General features: G+C 37.5%; 1 protein-coding gene across 1 annotated transcript in view; it reads left to right on the top strand.

The window, feature by feature from the left end:
* Positions 1-20,444, top strand: part of Dpp10 (dipeptidyl peptidase like 10) — a 772,006-nt gene that overhangs the window by 698,534 nt on the left and 53,028 nt on the right. The window contains exons 12-13 of the mRNA XM_051147278.1: positions 4,900-4,938; positions 9,498-9,605. Of these exons, the coding sequence (XP_051003235.1) occupies positions 4,900-4,938; positions 9,498-9,605 (147 nt within the window). The remainder of the gene's footprint in view (positions 1-4,899; positions 4,939-9,497; positions 9,606-20,444) is intronic.

Below are 20,444 nucleotides of genomic sequence, written 5' to 3'. Positions count from 1 at the left end.
GTCGCTAATATGGATTATGGATTAAGCCACACTCAACTCTGCCTGTCTGCTCTGTGTCCTAGATGGGCCAGGCAAGTAAGCTGTGGGTGGGTAGAGAACAGTCTGAGCCCAAAGCTGCTTGAGTGCCCAACAGACCTTCTCAACATGAAGGACTCTGCCTATCTGCTCTGTGTTCCAGATGGGCCAGGTAAGTAATCAGTATGTGGGCAGAGAGAGATCCGAGCCCAAAGCTGCATGGGTGTCTTCCAGGATGGCAGCAAATATGGGTTGTCTTCAGGGACTTCTCCATGGACTGGATGAGTGGCCCAGCATCAGGCTCACCCATGCTCCACACAGTGTGGATCCCTATCACCTGAGAATAAGCAGCAATGGTGTTTGTAGCTCTCAGTTTGTTCTTTAGGTCTGGGCACAATCTTGGCTGTCCTGCTGATCACATACTGTGTATGACTGGCACCACCATCTTGGATCTCTATGCCAGAATAAATTTAACTATCCTAATATTTAGTGCTACAGTATTTTAAAAGTCATTTTTAAAATGCTAAGTTAACATTCATGAATGGGAAGAATTAATATTGTTAAAGAATCTGTTCTATTCCAATTTCAACGTATTCCACATTAATGTTCCTTCAGACCATCCCCTCTGCCCCTTTTTAGAAAGGATTTTTATGTATTCTTTCCTAATTTCTTGTGATCCCTTGCCTTTACTGATTGAGTTCTGGGTGACAGGTGTGTGCCCTCATACCGAGTTTTACTCAGATTTGCTTTCAATAAAATGAAAGTTTATTTAAAAATTTATAATGGGGTCCAGCAAAGTGTCTTAGATGGTAAGGAAGGACTTATGCTGCCAAACTTGAAGACTGAATTCATTGTCAGGATGTATATGATGGAAGGAGAAAAGGTACTCAGGAACATTGTCTTTTGTATGATGGAAGGAGAAAAGGTATTCAGGAACATTGTCTTTTGTATGATGGAAGGAGAAAAGGTACTCAGGAACATTGTCTTTTGTATGATGGAAGGAGAAAAGGTACTCAGGAACATTGTCTTTTGTATGATGGAAGGAGAAAAGGTATTCAGGAACATTGTCTTTTGTATGATGGAAGGAGAAAAGGTACTCAGGAACATTGTCTTTTGTATGATGGAAGGAGAAAAGGTACTCAGGAACATTGTCTTTTGTGTGATGGAAGGAGAAAAGGTACTCAGGAACATTGTCTTTTGACACCCACAAACATACTGTGCACATACAGCACACTCAACTTACACCTCATAAAAAATAAATTTATTGGGAAATCAATAGATATAAATAATTAAAAACAGTCCTTAAAAAGAAGAAATTTAGATTCATTGCACAACCTGACTGCAAAAATAACTAGAAATCTATGGACTCTTAGTAGTGGTAAAGACAGGGAAACTATCAGTAATTGCAGAACACGGACCATCATTTATCACATCTGCTGACATCTACTTCATAAGGGAAGTGAAACAATTTTCAACCATAGGGAAAGAAACTATTTGGTAACTATTTTATAATGATGTTCTCATGTCAATTTCACTAAATCCAAAGTGACATAATAAAGTTTTCTGGAAGGAAGAATGGACTGTAACTTAAGTTTTGGTTTAAATATGAAATATTTCCCATAGGCTCATGTGAATGAACTTTGTTTCTAGTTGGTGATGCTATTTAGAAAGTGTGTGAAATCTTTAGTAGGTAGAAGGTTGATAGTCCTGCTCCACTTCTGTTTATTCTCAGCCTGCTGCTTGTGGGTAAAGTATGACCATAATGGGCCTTGGTCCTGTCCCATGCCTTGCCAGCCACAATGGACTATATCTCTCACTATAATCTGTGATGAACTGTTTATTAAGATAAATCTCTTTTTTTCAGGCATTTGATCATAGAAGCAGGAAAAATAGTACAATTAATTCTATTATACTGAATAACCCTATTAATCACCAATAATGGAAAAAAGTGAACTTCATTAAAATCAGAAATTGATCTGGAACTGTTATGGAAATGGCTAACAAAACCGTAGATGATAAAACTGTTTTCTGAAATGCATCACACACAAGTAGCTACCACAGTAAACACAATGTACCCGTACAAAAAACAAACAACTGATACAACAAAATATATGACTAGATACTTATGAGAAAAATAATAAATTTACAAAATGTGTTTGACCTATTAGGTATTAGAGAAATGCAGATTGAAATCTTAATGAGATAATAATGCATAACAGGAAACTGACTAAACTAAAACAGCCACTCAATGCCAAACAATTTGTGGATGAGGGGACAAAACATTAAAATTTGTTTTCTTTCCAGGCAAAACTGAAAATGGTTCAATTCTTTTGAAACATATTTTGAAGATCAACTGAAATAAAACAAAAATGCAAACAAGGCATATATAATAAAATATTTAAAACAGTACACTTATATGTACACCTACTTGATTGTTCCATTACTATTTGTACAAAAATAAAAATGATACGATATAGCAGGATTGGCAGGCAAAATAAAACATCAGCAAACTTTTATTTACTGTAGCTAAAAGATGCCATATGATTCAGTCCTTTCACAGAGGATTGATTAAAACATGAGTGGCATTTACCTATTTCCTGGAATTCCAGCCAGTGATTTGAAAAGAAGCAGTCACATGGGTTGGGGAAGTGGCTCTGTGTGTGAAGTGCTTGCTATACACACACACACACACACACACACACACACACACACACACATACACACACACCCCACTTCATAAACAGAGTTGTCTAAGAATAGAGATAGAATGCTGGTGCAATTAAAACAAAACAAGAACAACAGCAAAAGCAGCGACATCAACAAGAGAGGAATAAATCTCAAAAGTGTGGCATGGAAAAAGCCTGACACCATCAAATGATGCATGGTTTAATTCTCTGGCTTCCTACAACCAACCAAACTACTCTGTAGGGAATGGCTGGAAAGAAGGCCTTTTTGGAGCCTCTACAGGAGCCGGTAGAAATGGGAAGACCTGGTGTTCCATATCTCAAAGACACATAAATAAATAAAATTGTCAAAACCCCTGAAGTTAAGGATACCTAGGCTAGTGATTTCTCTTCATGTGCACATTCTAGAAGCACACATCTTAGTTTTTCAAAAGGGAAACTAAACAGGCCACAGATTGTCATAGAATAAATAGCTTAAGTGGGGAACTAAGCACTTGAAGCTACCATCACTTATTGGATGTGAGTCATGCTTTACTTGCTACGTTTGTCTCATTGGTAACATCCGCTGAGCCATTGTGCTCCATCTCCTATTATTGTAGATTGACTAGACTTCCTAGTGTGCTTGATAAATTGTTCTAGATAGGTTGTTACTCAATTGACAGTGGAAGCATTTTAAGCTTGTCCTTGATAGAAGTGTGGGAGGCCAGCAGCAGCGCTTGCCTTGCAAGTGGGAGGCAAAACTGGCTTAACCAGAGAATCCTGTGACCTCGTCTATGCAAGGAAAATCTAAATATTTTCATAGCATGAACATGGGGAAAATTTAAAGGGCTACACATCCTTACATCTGTTAGTATGTTTATTTAAAACATTATTGCGACTGGTAATTTTATTCTGGGTCTGAGTTTAAAAGTTTCATTTTCTGTACATTTACATGAAAAATGACAGCACATAAGAATTTTGCTCCGAGTCTTAAGAAACCAGGAAGGACACTGATAAGCTGTTGTCATTAATATTTTGTATCTTGGGTAGGAAGAATGGCTATTGCTCCCATGAACATGGAGCATTAAAGGAATAATTTCTTTAGAAGTTTTCTGATGTGTGCATCGAGCCATATGTAGTGAACCACTTGGGGGAAAATGCTTGAAAAACAAAAGTGACTGGAGACAGAATTCTGTTTCAGTAGTTACAAGTGCTCATTACTCTTTCAGAGGACTAGAGTTCGGTTCCCAGCACCCATGGTAGGAGACTCACAACCATGTAAGGCCAGCTCCAAGGACCTGATGCTTTTTTCTGGACTCTGAGGGCAACATACCCACATGAAGATAAAACATATATACACATGATTAATGATAAATCTTTTAAGGGAAAGAGGTTAAATGTAAAGTATATAGTAATATATATTTAGAATTAACAAATTATGTAAAAATATAAAAATAGTATGAACAATTAGATGTAAGCCTTTCCTCATGTAAAGAAAGACTATGTATGGTACACTTAGTTTTTTTTTTAATTTAATGTCCTTTTTAAATATATATTTGTATTTTTCAACAAACAGGAGTCTCATGTCATGACAAAACAATATTTCTAAAACATCTTATCTACTTAACTTGAGATTAATTGGACACATTTGGCTTTTACAATGATCTTGGCTGTGACCATTTGCAAAATGTTTCAGAGGAAAATCAAATCTGACATGTCATAGGTTTGATATTTTTCCTTTAACAGTGAATGACTACTAATGAGGTAAAATGGTTATGACTAAGAGTGAATTAAATAAAAGAATTTCAATTTTTGAATTTTATTGCTGGCTGTTTACCCAGCTCTGCTGGAGACCTAATTTTGTTCCCAGATGAGGTCTACAAGTGAGAAAAACAGGGTCTGATGCACTCACTAAATTCTGAAGGATGCAATAAAACAGGGTCTGACTGCTCACTGAATTCTGAAGGACACAATAAAACAGAACTATAGAGTGACCTAGCACCTCTGCTACCTTAGTGATGTGCTCTTGAAAGTTGCCCTCACCAATTGCTGCATCTCTACTTTTCATCCATTTCAAATCAATGTTGCCAATGGGATGGATCTCTGAAGGGATTTCTCTAGTTGAAGAGAGATTAAAGGTCAGAAGCGAAGAGTATAGGGTTATGTGGGTGAATGTTCATGTTGGTTTTAGAAGCTTCATGAGTTAATTGTTCTGTTTCAGAAATATGAGATGACGTCTGACACCTGGCTCTCTAAACAGGTATAGTATAGGTGGCCTGTATCACTTGTGGGCCACTATGAATATTTTCCTCACCTGTTAGTTATATAACCTTCTCTAAAATGTTGTTTTAAGGGTCTGGAAAGATAACTTATGGATTAGAGCAGTTCCTATTGCAAGCATGAAGACCATTATCAATTCCCAGAATCCATGTCAGTGCCCGAAGGGTATGGTGGCCTATTTGTAAGGAAAGCAGAGATAAGTCTCCCTGGAGTATGCTCACTATTGAGACTAGCTGTAGATATGTGCTCTGGATTTGATTGAGAGATTTCCACAATGACAAGTGTTCAAGAGTAACTGAGAATGATTCCCAAAGTCAACCACAGTCCTTCACATGAACATTAATGGAGCAGAATTCACCCATAGCACATATTCCTTAAATGTGAATGTATGTATGTATGTATGTATGTGTGTATGTATGTGTGTGTGTATTTACATACGTATGTATGTATATGTATATATACACATATATGTATAATACAAACACATACACATATAAGAAAAATACACACATACATGCACATAGGAAAATGGAAAACAAAACAAAACAAAACAAATTAGTTCAGTAATAAGACTTTAAGCCTTTGGTTGTTTTATCAAAGTAATTTTTTGCATTATTTGAGGTGCCAGTTATGGTACCCCATGTATTTCAGACGCTGAGGAGGGCCCTCTAGGTGAAAGCCAATCTGGATTACATAGCACAGTGAAAGTTGGCCATCTAGCCTGGGCTTCAAAGTCCCTTAGGAAATCATAAAATAATTATATGCAGACATATTTAATATATTGTAAATCATATTCTACAGCCTTACTCTAGAAATTCATAAGGAGACACAATTAGTTAGCCCAGTATGACTTATTTCTTTTCATCAGTAACTCCATCATTGGTCTTCACAAAGTGAAGCATCAGGTGGCTGGGATGGCTTGGATTTGATTTATTTTTCACAGTATTGCATATTGTTTTACTTTTTATATTTTTACATATGCATTTATATTATTACACATATATACAATAACCTACCTACAGCAAGAACCGTAGAACAATCAAATGTATTTATATATATGACAATTATATATTGACAATATATAACAATTATGTAAATATTACATTCATAGTGTTTTAGCTATTTGTTTTTGGCAACCTTGAAGAGAACATCTTTCCTATCTTGATATGTCTAAAATTCTGAATTTAAATCAATATCTATCATATTTCATCTTCTTCAAGTGCCATATATACATCCTTGGTTTTCATTTTCCCAATATATTGAATCTTCCAAATTTCAGCTTCAATGAGGTCAGAAGCACAATTTTCAGGTTTCACATCGTCCAATGTATTAAAGCAACCACTCACTGCACTTCTATCTATCCCTTTTTTTTTAGTAGTATTTGCCAATCTAGCTATTGAGCAGGTCTTCCTGTAACTGTTTGCCACCTTCGCCTCTCTCTCCAGTTCATCATTACAATTTAAAAGTTTACTTTCCAGTCAGCTGGCTTCTCTAATTTCACAGATGCTGTTGAGGCTCTGATTGTGGCTACCACAGTCCCTCTTAAATTGGCAAACTCTCAACTTTTCAATCTCCTGCAAGTCTCTTCACCTATAGGTTGGCTGAGTGACTGTTCTGAAGTATACTCATGGATGCCAGCCATATGCTCCTCCCCCTCTCTTTCCATTCCCACAAGGAAAACAAATGTGTGTGTTTCTTCTAGCCTGTAAATCATAACCAACACCCTTGGATGGCCTGCAGCAGTTAGAATTGAAAATCATCACAATTCTATGACATACTGTCCAAAAATTTATTTTTTTTCCTTTCATTATCACTACTCTCCAGTAGAGAGAGTATTCACATGCCCCCTTCTTGGGGAACAAAATTCTTTCAAGTTTCTCTTGTATGAGGCCTGTCCAGTTTTCAAACTTCATCATAAATTACCTATTAATGTCACTTCCCCTGAAATCTAACCATATAACATCTCCCAATAAAATTATTTTAATGTCGTATGTAGTTTTTGTGTGCTAAGATCTACTATGTCTCTATCAAGATAAATCAGCAACAAGGATTTTCTCTGTTCTCCCCATTGAAATAGATGCCTACTGCAGGATGCCACACAAGAACATTGCCATCCATATTTCTTGCCTGGAAAAGAGAAAGTAGAAAGATGATTGCTGGGATCACAGCTAGATATACAGACAAATGTTCATAGGGACAGAGAGAAATATTTTATTGTGCGCTGTATATGCATATACTTATTAATACAAGTTTACCTTGTTATTATGCAAAATGAAATGGGAATGGAAATTTAAAATTATAACCAATAATATGTTCTCATTCAATTAAGTTAGACATTAAAAAGAAAACCAATAGAAATTGAGAGCATGATGGATATTGTGATGTCTTCTAAATTGGTCTCCTTCACATGCATTGTTCTATCAATTTTAGAATCGTGAAATTGCCTAATAGTTTGACAGACGTGGACATATTAAATCCAAATTTCTAAATGTTGAATAGAAACCATCTTTTAACAATAAATTACCCAGTTATCAATTATTCAGTAGCAAAGTGCATTTGATTGTCTATCAAAGTTACTCTGTCTTCTTCAGCAGGACTATGGGAATAGTTTGAATGCTTAGAACTTCCAGAAATGGAAGAGCTGAGCATGGTAATGCATGGAAGTACCTTTCTAAGATAACTAGGGCTTTAACAGCAGCATATACTCACTTTCAGGAGTTCAAGAAATGTAAGAAATGGACATGGTTGGCCTAATGTCCAAGAGGTCGTAAGGTGGGCTGGCAAGCATATAACATGCCTGGGAGTTTACAGAGTCAAGCCTTCAGTCCAGAGCTCTGCTTCTCAGAACCAGTGTCATGAAGGGTGTTCCATGTATGAATGCAGAGAATGAGAGAGGATGACATGCTCAGCCATGTGTTTTATATTTTTATTATGTGTTAAGTTATACAGTTTTGCTCAACTTTTATTTATATGTTACCTTTGAGTTTTCAACTTGTTACATACATTATCACATATGTTCATCAATATCACCAAGTGAACAATGAAAATTACCTTGGCATTGCTGTGAAGAATGTCCTTCCCAGATGCTGGGAATGTGTCAGTGAAGACGGTGATCTCATTGTCTCAAGTTACACATGTTATAGAGGAATGCTGCGTGCCTACGAGTCACACACTGATAAACAGATGCACACATAGTAACTCCATGTACCAAGTGGTGTAAAGTGATGTAGGAAATAGACAAAAAGTACGAGCAGACAGAACCTGTCAGGAGCATCAGATAACTGGGCTTTCCTGGGATAATTATGACTAAGGTGTCAAGAGAGCTGAAATATGCAGACATAGGGGAGATCTAGACAGAGATAAGAAAATTATGAAGGCCCTGGTGAAACAGGAGCAAGGTGAGGCTTCTGGAAGAGTGAAAGAAGACAGGAGAAATTCACAATAGCAAGGTGAGGCCATTTGCACGACCAAGAGGAAATTTCAAAGTATGTGGTGGTTAGAGCACACATTTCTCTTGTGGAGGACCTGAGTTCGGTTCTCTGTGCCCATGTGGGTGTCTCACAATCACCTGTACCGCCAGGTCAAGTGGATCCCAATCCTTTGGTCTCCACAGACACTACCATATATGCACATACGTATAATTAAAAACAATAAAAATATAACATTTATAACTCTAACAAAGAAAATCACACCACACTTAGAACCATTCTTTAATTAGGTAGAAAGGAATGTGGTGCTATATTAGATATCAGCTTTCTTAAATGTACTCTGTGTGTGTGTGTATGTGTGTGTGTGTATGCATGTGTACATACATGTCTCTGTGAAATACACATATGTCTATATACTCATTCTAAGCACACAGACACACACAACTGTTTGTATCTGTGTGAATGAATGTACATATGAGTAATATAACTTAATTTTCAGAAACTTAGTAGTCATATTTACGTATGTCACTGTGGTTGAGTTAAAAATTCACCTAAGGTACACATCTAGAAGAAAGGTAATTACAAAAAATTTACAGTAAATTCCAATCGCGTGGTACTTTACTTTTCATATTTCCAGCAAATGTTGTGTGCACTATCAAAAATGAATTTCCTGATGGTAAAGTTTCTTGGTAAAAGATTTTATAAAAATGTTTCTTAATGACTTTTATGATTTAAAAAAATTTTGATGAGCTGGTCTTTATAATTTATTCACCTTTTTCTTATATCTGAAAGATAAACTACACAGTGTAAACTCAGGCCAAGATATAAAAGTTCTTGTCTGTGTTTTGTGACACAGGTCTTCAGTCTAATTTTTAACCATTTTTATCCCACATGCATGAAACTTCACCATTCTGTCCACTTTTGATGTAATACATATAATGTGATATTAAATTCTCTTTTTAAAATTCTGAATGCCATGCTTTGTTTTTTAAAAAAAGTTTTCCTATTTCACAAACTAAGTCAAAATCAAGCACCAACTTATACTTGCTGCTGAGTACACAGCTGCCCTCATGACAGTCCTGAGACTCTTGCACGCCTCTCTCCATTATAGAATGAGGAGCCGGTGTTTTCCAGAGATGGGAGCAAGTTCTTCATGACCGTTCCTGTCAAACAAGGTGGCAGAGGAGAATTCCATCACATAGCGATGTTCCTGGTCCAGGTAGGTCCTTGGATATTTCCTTAGTTTAGTTTCATTGTCATTGAAGGCTCAGTGTTATTTGCCTCTATTTTTCTTTGTGTATGTTGGTTTGTGTGTGTGTGTGTGTGTGTGTGTGTGTGTGTGTGTGTGTGTGTGTGTGTGTGTAGGTGTTCATGAGCAGTGGCTCCCAGTGGCTTCCCCGTGGAGGCCAGAGGACAACCTCTAGTCTCAGTTTTTTTCTGTCTTGTTGTTCAACTCTGCTTGCACTAGGCCAGCTGACCCACAGATGTCCAGAGAGTCCCCTGGCTCTACCTCTCATCTCACCATAGGCATGCTGAAATTACAGAAGTATGCTACCAATTCTTCTTTTTACATGGGTTCTTGACAGTCAAAAGCTCATGCATATGACAAGTGCTCTATCAAGTAAGCCATCTTCCCAGTCCCAAAGGCCCAACTCCAGGGTAATTCGGAGCCCATAATGAATGTCACAGAGCTAAGTACGTGGAACTTACACATATTTTGGGTTAGATGATGCCATCAACACATGTAATTCAAACTTCATTATTACAATCTCAATAAAATTTAGTCAGTCGTGTGTGCTGTGAATTGAGGGCCTTGGCATGCAGTTATATTTATTTGTTTAGATAAAGTCTCATATAGCCCAAGATGATCTTGGACTCACTCTATAGTAGATGATGACCTTCTGAGTCTCCAAATCTATCCCTAGATGCTAGGGTAATAGTCATAAGGCGCCATCTTAGTTTATGCAAATCCAGGCTTTGAGTATGGTAAACAAGTATTCTACCAGCTGAGCTACATCCTTACCCCTGGGACGCAGAACACTGTTCCTGTCAAAACAAGTAGTCTACCAACTGAGCTACATCCTTACCCCTGGGATGCAGAACACTGTTCCTGTAAAAACAAGTAGTCTACCAGCTGAGCTACGTCCTTACCCCTGGGACGCAGAACACTGTTCCTGTCATTTTGAGACAGGGTGGCTGTCTCGGTACTCAGTATACAAACCAGGCTGCCCTCAAACTCAAAGATCCCCCTGCCTCTGCCTCTTGAGTTCTGGGATTAAAGATGTGTGTCACCACACCCAACTGGGATATTGAACTTAGTAACTAAAAATCATGCTAATTTCAGGAGCATGGTGACAATCTAAAGAAGTTTTGTTCATTAAAAGCGCATTTTCTGTTTTGTACAAGTAGCACTCACAAGCCATTATTTGGGTTTTGAGTATCTGGGCTGGCAGTATGGATAAGTGGGTAAAGAATCTCACCTGGAGGGGGAGACCTGATGGCACTCAGAGGAAGGACAGCAGGTTGCCAAGAAGAGACTTGATACCCTATGAGCATATACAGGGGGAGGTAATCCCCCTCAGGAACAGTCATAGGGGAGGGGAATAATGGGAAAATGGGGGGGGGGAAGAATGGGAGGATACAAGGGATGGGATAAACATTGAGATGTAACAAGAATAAATTAATAAAAAAAAAAAAAAAAGAATCTCACCTGGCAAACCTGGTGATCTCAGCTCCATCTGTGAAACCCACTTAAAGGTGTAGAAAAGGGACAGACCCCACAAAATGTCATTGAACTTTCACGTGCATGCAATAGAATGACCAGCCACACATGTACATAGTGTACACACAATAATGAGTAAGTGAATGTTAACTTTTTAATATTCAAAACAAGGTAAATCCCCATAAGATGGAAGGGTACAATAAATTGAAAATGCATCTATACTAGAAGATGCAATGCAGATTTTAAAATACAAAATAAAAGTAATGTCTTCTCAGTGATGAAGAGGCCATGCTGTATTTTAGGAACTTTTTTGACAAGAGGAAGGAAACATTTTTCCTTCTAAATCTCAAAAGAATTTTAAAAGTTTAAATTATTTTCAAATCAGAAAGTTTATTAATATCTAATTTAAAATGTCAAGATTAATGAGTCAACTTAGATTTAATTTTCAATAGAGAACATTCAGGCATTCAGGAGGAAACAAGCATCCTTAGAAGTAAACATTCCACTCACACCCAGAGAGCTTTATAATGACAAGTAATTGGGAATAAATCAAAAGATTGAGTGCTTTACAAGTATGTAGCCAAAAGTATCTCTCTTTTTCTTACAAAATGTAAATATAAATGTGGCATAAAATCCCTCACAAACTTGACTAGTTTAAGGTCTCAGATCCTTCAACTCTTGTGAGTATTCTAAAGCTGATGTCACCTTACAAAAACTCACTGAAGTATCTGAAAAACACAGAAAGGGCCAGGCTGGGAAGAGGGCTAGGTCAGCAGGAGAGGAAGGGGACAAAAAAGTACTGTGGGATCCAAATATATGATGTACATGTCTGAAAATGTCACAGTGAAACCCATTGTATATAACTGGTATATATGAATAAAACATTATTTTAAATTGAGCATTTACTATTATCTATATACATATTCGTATCTAGAAATTTTACTTTGGATAAACAAAATTTTAAGTCAGGATTTAAACTACAAAGTTACCTGAGGTTCACATTATCAGGCAATCTTCACAAATGTGCCTTTAATTTTAATCAAGGTTAAAATAGAAAATAGGACATTGTAAATTCTACAGTAGAGAGGAAGACTAATGTTCATAGTATGTTATTAAGATAGAAAAGTACACTGGTTAATTATATATACTCATGAATAATGCAATTGAGTATACATCTAAATAAATGTATATAAACATATATGAATATATTTTTGAGTCTTTTGGCTCAAATTATTGATTAATTGGAACAGGCAGGTAGAATTTTAAGTTAATATTTCCATTTTCTATGAGAAAATTTGATTATTTGAATTACTTTACTTATCTTTTGCTAAGTAAGCCTTGTGATCATTAGTACTAGGGAAATATTTTGTCTAATAAATTGCACTTCATGAATATAATAAATAATCAAGAAATTTTATCGAATCTTATTTTCTTAAGATTCATCTTACTATTTAGTTGTATGAATATGAGAGTGTATATCTATGCACAGGTGTACGTGTGTGTGTGTGTGTGTGTGTGTGTGTGTGCGTGTGTGTGCGTGTGTGTGTGTGTGTGTGTGTGTGTGCTCTTGGGGGCCTAAAGAGAATGTTAGATCCCCTGGAGCAGAAATTACAGCTGGTTGTGCACCCCCTGATATGAGTGCTCGGGACTTAAAGTGAGGCCCTTTAGAAAAACAGCGTGTCCTAACCACTGAGCTATTTCTCTGCTCTCTATTGAATTTTGAAAACCCAATACTCTTATAGTTAGTTACCCTTTTAACACTCAAGACAGTCCCACTGATAAAGCATCTGTCATACAGGCAAGAGGACCTGGGTTTGGATTCTTGGTACCGGCCTAAATGCCAGGCATGGTCAAGCACATCTGTAATGTTTGAAGGATCTCCAAAGCTTTCAGGCCACTCAGCCTGCCAGTTTAGGAGGTCTGTGTTCAGAAAGAGACCCTGTACCAAAAGCAAAGCTGAGTTTTGGAAGACACGGATGTCAGCCTCTGGACTACACACAAAGGTAGACAGACATGCACATTTGTACATACGCTCATAGAAAAGAGAAGATTCAAAAATAAAATGAAATACAAGGGAGGGGATAACCATTGAGATGTAATATGAATAAATTAATAAAATAAAATTTAAAGAAAATAAACAAATAAAATAAAAATAAAAATAAGAGTGAAGGCTAGATAAATATATACAATACATTGTGGTATACACAATTCCCAATGATGTCAGTTTATTTAACACATTAAGAAAGGAAAATATATCCAGCCCTGCGATGGGCAGATGGTGTCCTCCAAGAAGGAATTTCTCCTCAAAGGTTTTTTGGAAAATTCCCTTTATTTTTCATGTATGTAGACAATGGGATATGAGATTTCCCATGTTCCCCCATTCTCTCTGTGTCCCCCTTAATACATCCCTCACCCAAATTCATTTTCTGTAGTTACAGTTGTTACTGTATTATAAACACGGCATACAGTAAGTGTGTGCGGAGCAGCTGCTGGAGTGTGGGAAAGGCACTAGTGGTCACTGCTTCTCTTCTGGCAACTATCTGCTGCCAGTAGCTGCTAAGGAAGCAGTGGCCAGGAATTTTTCTTGATGCCTTGAAAGGAATTTCATCTGCTGCTGAAATAGCCTGGTGTGCAGTCACACTCATTATTCCTGCAGGGTACAGAGCAACGTCACAGAGCAGGTGTGTTGACTTTGTTCATCGTTCACAGACAGTGTGAAAATTTTTCATCAGCGTAGAAAGCATTTTGCTCAATTCTGGTTGTGGTTTAGGGCATTTATAATTTGTCTCCCTGAGGAAAAAAAAAAAACAAGACTGTGGTATTATTTGTGGGAATCCTATCAGTTGACTGAGGTTAATATGCTTGTTAGGGAGTCATTAATTGATATTTAGGTGAACACAGTTTATCATTCACAAATATACACAGAACTCATACACATGTAAACACACAGGTATAGCCTCACACACATGCATGCACATACGCATACACACACACACACACACACACACACACACACAATTTGGGGACATGGTTTAAAACTTTTTGTTTCAATTTGATAATACCTATAAAACTGTTTAATTAATTGTATAAAACTGCTGGCATTTAGTCAAGACAACATTTAAAAAAAATAGGACCCGAATAAATTAATTAGGGAATAAATTAATGTGTTGCATTTCTGTCCTTACTTTTATTAGGCTTTACATCAATTGATGCATATATTTCCAGTTCCTTTTTGCATTAAAATAAGGACTTTTAAAAAATATTTTAATCAATGTAATTTAGGTTTGCAATACTTAAAGGATAGTGCATATTTTTCTGATATTGTCTAATGGGATTTTTGGTAGTTTGCATTTAACACATTCAGAATTGTGATTTAAATAGATCTATAGCATTCACTCAAACACATTTATTATGCTTTCTTTAAATGGTCCATTTTTTATCATTAAAGTTATTCTGCTCTTTGATGTTAGATTCACAGACAAGCAATCTTAATTCACAAACACTTCTATTTTCAACCTCCACCCCAAGTATCCATTTCTAAACATTCAAAGTATCTTATGTGTATTACTCTGGGTCTCTATAGGAACAGACTTGATACAATAAGCACATATTAAAAGTGGATTCATGAGATTGACTTGCATGACTCAGTGGCAAGTCCAACAATGACTATCTCACACTGGAAAGGTAAAGAATCCTGCATTTGCTAGGACCTTGTCAGGTCCTGAAGAGCTAGACAATTACTGGAGAGCCAACTTCATTATAATTTTAGGTCCTAAAGAAGCTAATTGTAATATCAGCAAAAAGATGGAACATTAATAGGATGGATGAAGTTACCAGCAAGAAAGAAGGCATGCAGGCGAAAGCAGATGCTTTCCTCCGCCCAGGGGCCTTTTGTTTGGACGACCACAGGGAGGAGGGTGCCATATTTAGAGTAGATACTGCCACTTTCAATAGTCTGATGAAAACAAACAGGAAATGTTCAGATAATTGCCTCCTAGTCAATTCGAGATCCAGTGACGTTGACCACAAACTACCCATCCACCCCATAGCACCAAATAAATCACAGGCATATGTAATGTGTTTCTTTAGGTTTCATATATAATTCAAAGTGGCTGTCCAAAACAAAGCACCAATGTTCATAATCAAAAACGGAGTACACACCGTATTGCTGACTTCTCCACAGGGCGCTGCTGGCCTTGCATGATCTTTCTACTTTTGGCTGTGTTCAGTACTCCACTGCTTGTACATACACAGAATGCTGTTCGTGATGGGACCTGGCAACGTAGTGGCCTGCTGCCATTTTCATCTAAGAGGCTCAGGTGTGTCTGGAAGCCTTCCAACTCACTTAGGACAGGTTCATTTGTTTGAAGTGGTTGCTGAATGAGGCCAGTAAATGTTTGCAAACATCGTGCTCTCTTGCCCAAGTGTAGATAAAAATATCAGAAGGAAAGCTACTCATGTGCTTTCAGGCTCTCTTCAGTCTGGAGTGCAATAGTTGTGCTCATAAACCGTTAGTGGATTTTTTATTTTTGCACATTTATAGAATCTATCCATGGTCAAAGTAATTCAATAAGGTGAAAAATTATTTTATTTTTCTTTAGCCTCCTTTGAAATATGATCATAATCTTATGTAAAATAGAGTATTATTCTTATATTCTCACTTTTACTCTCTCTCTCGTGTGTGTGTGTATACAGTGTGTGTGTGTGTGTGTGTGTGTGTGTGTATACACAATATGCATGTGTGGAAATACTATCTATGTCAGTATTTGAGAAGAATCTCACAACTTACCAAATAGGCGAGGCTATCTGATGATAAGCCCCAGGGATCTGTTTGCCTATGGAATGACAAGCACATGCCACTATGACCAATTAGTTAAAAAAAAAGAATCTCTCATGGGGCAACAAACTCAGGTCCTCAAACCTTCACAGCATGCACTTTGTAAATGCTGTTGTCTCCTTGCCTCCATGGTGATATTTAAAATTTGGATTTCAAATATGTACTTTTTCATAATGCCAAATAAATATTAAACTAATTCTTTTTTACTAGTATTCATTTGGCTTGATGTATGTTTATATTGCCAACTTCTTGTTCAATGTCTCAGTGATACAATATTCATAGTGCACATTCATTTGTATATTCAATTTAATATTTATTCTGTATTTATTTATATGTATTAGCAAAATTACATTTTTGCACCCAAAGTAAAATAGTTGTATATCCTAACATACATGTTTCCAGATTGCTTTCATTGCGAACATATGAAAGCAGAATATATGAAACATTTTCTTCAGTATAATGTAGTCTATTAAAACAGTATTTGAAAAAATATTATTCGGAGTATTGAAAAGATGACTCAGTACCTAAGAGCTTGCCACAGTCACCAGAGTTTAGACCCAGCAGTCAGAAATGTTTGTCCCTCCAGATCTTAGGGAGCAAAGCCAGGAGGAGCGATAGACCTTGCTGATTTCTAAGCAGGCCATGATACATGTCCCAGCTTCAAGAAGAGATGGCGCAGAATAGAAGAGTACACTACCTTTTTGTGGCCTCCACATAGGCACAGGTACCTTTGTAGGCATGCACATGTGCTCGCACAGACACATGAACACAAGCAGTTGCTCTCATGAACAGTATTTTCTGTTGAATGTGATATTGTTACCCTATGAAATTATTTGCGTATGTCCCCTCAACTAGACACTCTTCTTGTTGCTATGACAACATTCAGCAAAAGCAATGTAAAGAAGCGTTGATTTTGCTCACAATTTGAAATACAGTCAGTCATGGCAGGAAGGCATGGTGGCAGGTGCTAGTGGCTAGTCTTATCATGTCCACAGGCCGGGAGCAGAGCTGGTTGAATGCTGGGGCTCAGCTCATGCTCTCCTTTTAATTTAGTCTGGGCCCCCCAGCCCATGGGAAGGAGCTGCCCCCACTTAGAACATGTCTTGTTTCCTCAGTTAAGACAATATAGAGGCTTCCTCATGGACATCCCAAGGGAGTGTCTTCAAGGTTTTTATAAATAGTGTCATGTTGAGAATCCGAGTTAACCCTCACAATATCGCTCCCATTCAGAGAAAGGTGAGTGGAGTTTCCAGACTGTTTGAGATTAGCAGCTGTGCTGTCATCTTCCCAAACTGTGTGGGGGCTAGAGGGGAAGCGCATTGTTGCATTTGCCCGCTGTGTCTACACAGCAACAAAAAGTCTCACTTAGGAGAGCTGATGATTCCTGCTCAGAACAATATTAAGTTCCATTATTGATTATAAGTACTGTAGAGAATCGCATACTCACAATTCATAAGCCTATCACCCAATCAACCTAATAAAAGTTTTTCATTAAATTTCACTACTCTATCTGATTAGGACATTGTCTGAACCCAATGAGTTCATTTCCTGTGGATGAATAGGCAGTAAATTAAAGCATGATATTTTTAAGCAGCAGTACAGTGCCTCCCTTTCTCAGAGACCATAAACGTTAGGCAAAATTTAATATCAGATATTTCAATAAACAGGAAGTTATCAGGTGACAAACACGGGCATGGCTAAATGTGCCAGCAGGCTTTGGGTTTGTGAATAAATATGCGTGGTTCAGACTTTGCTTCTTTGTAGGAGATAACATCATCATGACCCAGGGAGTGTGTCTGATGGCTAGTCTCCAGGATAAGCACTCTGTTCCAGATTCCCAGCCCCTTTCGGAGAATGAATGAAGGCTTACGATTGTTTTCACTTTTATTCTGATTTTAAAGTTGAAGAAACAATTGAACTTAAAGTACACTGCCATACTGTAGCTTCTTTCAGAACTACAAGCAGGTATATATCTAAATTTGGAGTTTTTATCCCGCCAAGTTTATAAAGAAGAGATTAGGGCTTTAAACACATGTATTTCTGTGTAATAAAAATATGTTATCCTTTTCTGCATTGTTAAGTTTACATTAATTGCCCTGAGAGAAAGTTCAACTGATAAAGCTTCTTGTAGACAAGGTTACACACACACACACACACACACACACACACACACACACACACACACACACAGTCAGTGTGAAAAAATGTAAATTTCCTTCCTATGGCTTGTTTCCTGAAAGTGTTGGAAAAACTACCTGGTGTTCAGATATCTCGTTGTATACAGTAATCAAGTATTTGCATTTATTTTTATAATCATAATAATAATGTAACAAATTCAGATTAGTTTGGAATGAGTTTCCTGGAGTCCATATAAGAGTTAATGTGTTTACTGTTAAGGAATTTTATGTTCTGATTCAGGATAAAAGAAACCTAGTCAGGCCCTTACTGGGTAAAGTGTGTTTATGTTTCCCTACCTGGTTATTTACCTTTTCAGAAATGAAACAACAGGAAGTAACGGATGTTGAAAATAAAACTAAAAGAATGTGAGCCGTTTTATCTTAATTTTAAAATTGTAGCTTTATTGCAATCATTTTGTTTGTTAGTTTTTTTCAAGACAAGGTTTCTCTCTGTAGCCTTGGCTGTCCTGAACTTGCTTTGTACACCAGGCTGGCTTCGAACTCACAGAGCTCCAGCAGCCTCTGCCTATCTGAGTGCTGGGTTACAGGTGTGTGCTTCCATGTCCCTCTGTAGTCTTTTTATTTTATTTTATTTATCTCTGAGACACAGTCTCACACTTTAGCGCAGTTTGTCTGTGGACTTAATACAGTGCAGTCTGCACTGAGCTCCTGATCTTCCGGCTCAGAATCCTACTTCTGGGGCTCTGGGGATGCACGACCACAGCTGGCTCTGAATGTGTACTATTTTGAACCAAATATAGCTTTGAAGTGAATACTGCATGGCTGTATTCTTCTGTACACTACATTCAAATATTTCTCAAAAGACTTGGGTTTTATTTATAACCAAGCTAAAACAACACACATACATAGCAAAATTTCCTGAGAACCAGAAAAATATAATCAACTCAGAAATGTGTGAACCAAAAGGTTTGCGAATATTTACAAATACCAAAAAAATCATTCTAATGTTTTAAGTGACTTTTTCCATCTTGAAATTGGCATTCTAGGTGGGCTAAAATATTGACTATTAGTACTTTGTTCTTGGAGCAATCAGTGCAGATCCTGAAAGCCAGTGAGGATGACAGTTGTCTGAGGTAGCTTAGGATTCCATGCTGGGTTAGGTGTGGAACTGGCTAAAATCTCACCAATTTCCTGTCATCCTTGCATTTGTACCTTTGGTCTACCGAGGCTTGTATTTGTTTTCTTCCTTTCACAGAGGCAGGTTCTGGTAACGTGACCCAGGCATACTATGTAGCCAGGCTATCACATTGCTCCCAACTGTCCCGCATCTGCCTTCTGAGCAGAGAGATTCCAGGCATGCACCAACTAGTGGGCAGGAACAGAGCATTTAGGAAATGTAGATCCATGCCAAAGAAGACTTAAGAATGTGTTGAAGAAAGACTCTGTTACCATGGAAACAGAGTGGCATATAGATCATGTTTCTGTTTTCTATTTTATTGGCAGTAAAATGTCAAAAGACCATTCCCACATATCATACCCTTGCCTGCTATCTAGACATTCAGAGGCCGAGGCAGAATGATCTCCAGACTCAAACCAAACACAAGCATGGAAACCATGACAGGTTAAGAGCACATGTATGACTTAGAACCCCAGCCCCAGATGTTTCGTCAGCCATGTTCCTCTGTAGATGTAAGAAAGTTTTATTTTAAGCACACAAATGTGGGAATCACAGATGTAGTTTTAAAGAATGTACAACTTCTGCATTCTGTAGCACCGTGGGATGGCTGTGGTTGACTAATATTTGGGTATTTGAAAGCTAATAAGAAAAGTTGTAATGTTCTAACCTCCCCCCAAAAAATGGTATATATCTGCAGTGAAGGACAGGCCAATTAGCCTGATGTGGTCAAAGTGTGCTGGACTGAAATATGCTGTTCATCTGTGTAATTACTCCCACATATGGAGAGGAATGATAAATGTTTGAGAAGGCAAACAGCCTTGTCCTGGTTTGAGTATTATACAACGTTCCAAATGTTACAGTGAGACTCACATAAGGAAGGGAAAGAATAAATAGCATTGCTTGGTTTCAACAAAGCTTCTTCTGAAATGTTTGCTGTGACGTTTACAACTGCACAGCTGCCACCTATTTCTGTGAGAACAGTAGAAGTCTCACGTTGGAACGAAGCACTTCACTCAGGGTAACTCACGTCTGCATGGCCACATGGTGCATCCTGAATTGTTTTCCTACAGAACAGGCATAAAGGCACTGTCCCACCATGGTTTCTCTATTTGAATGCTTGTGAGTCTATGATTTTAATGTAGGAAACTGAATGCCATTTGAGAAAGAATTAGATAAAGCAAAAG

The sequence above is a fragment of the Acomys russatus genome, chromosome 6, assembly GCF_903995435.1.
Source record: "Acomys russatus chromosome 6, mAcoRus1.1, whole genome shotgun sequence".
Lineage (NCBI taxonomy): Eukaryota > Metazoa > Chordata > Mammalia > Rodentia > Muridae > Acomys > Acomys russatus.
Note: the sequence above shows the minus strand (reverse complement) of the source record. Positions and strands in the feature narration are given on the sequence as shown.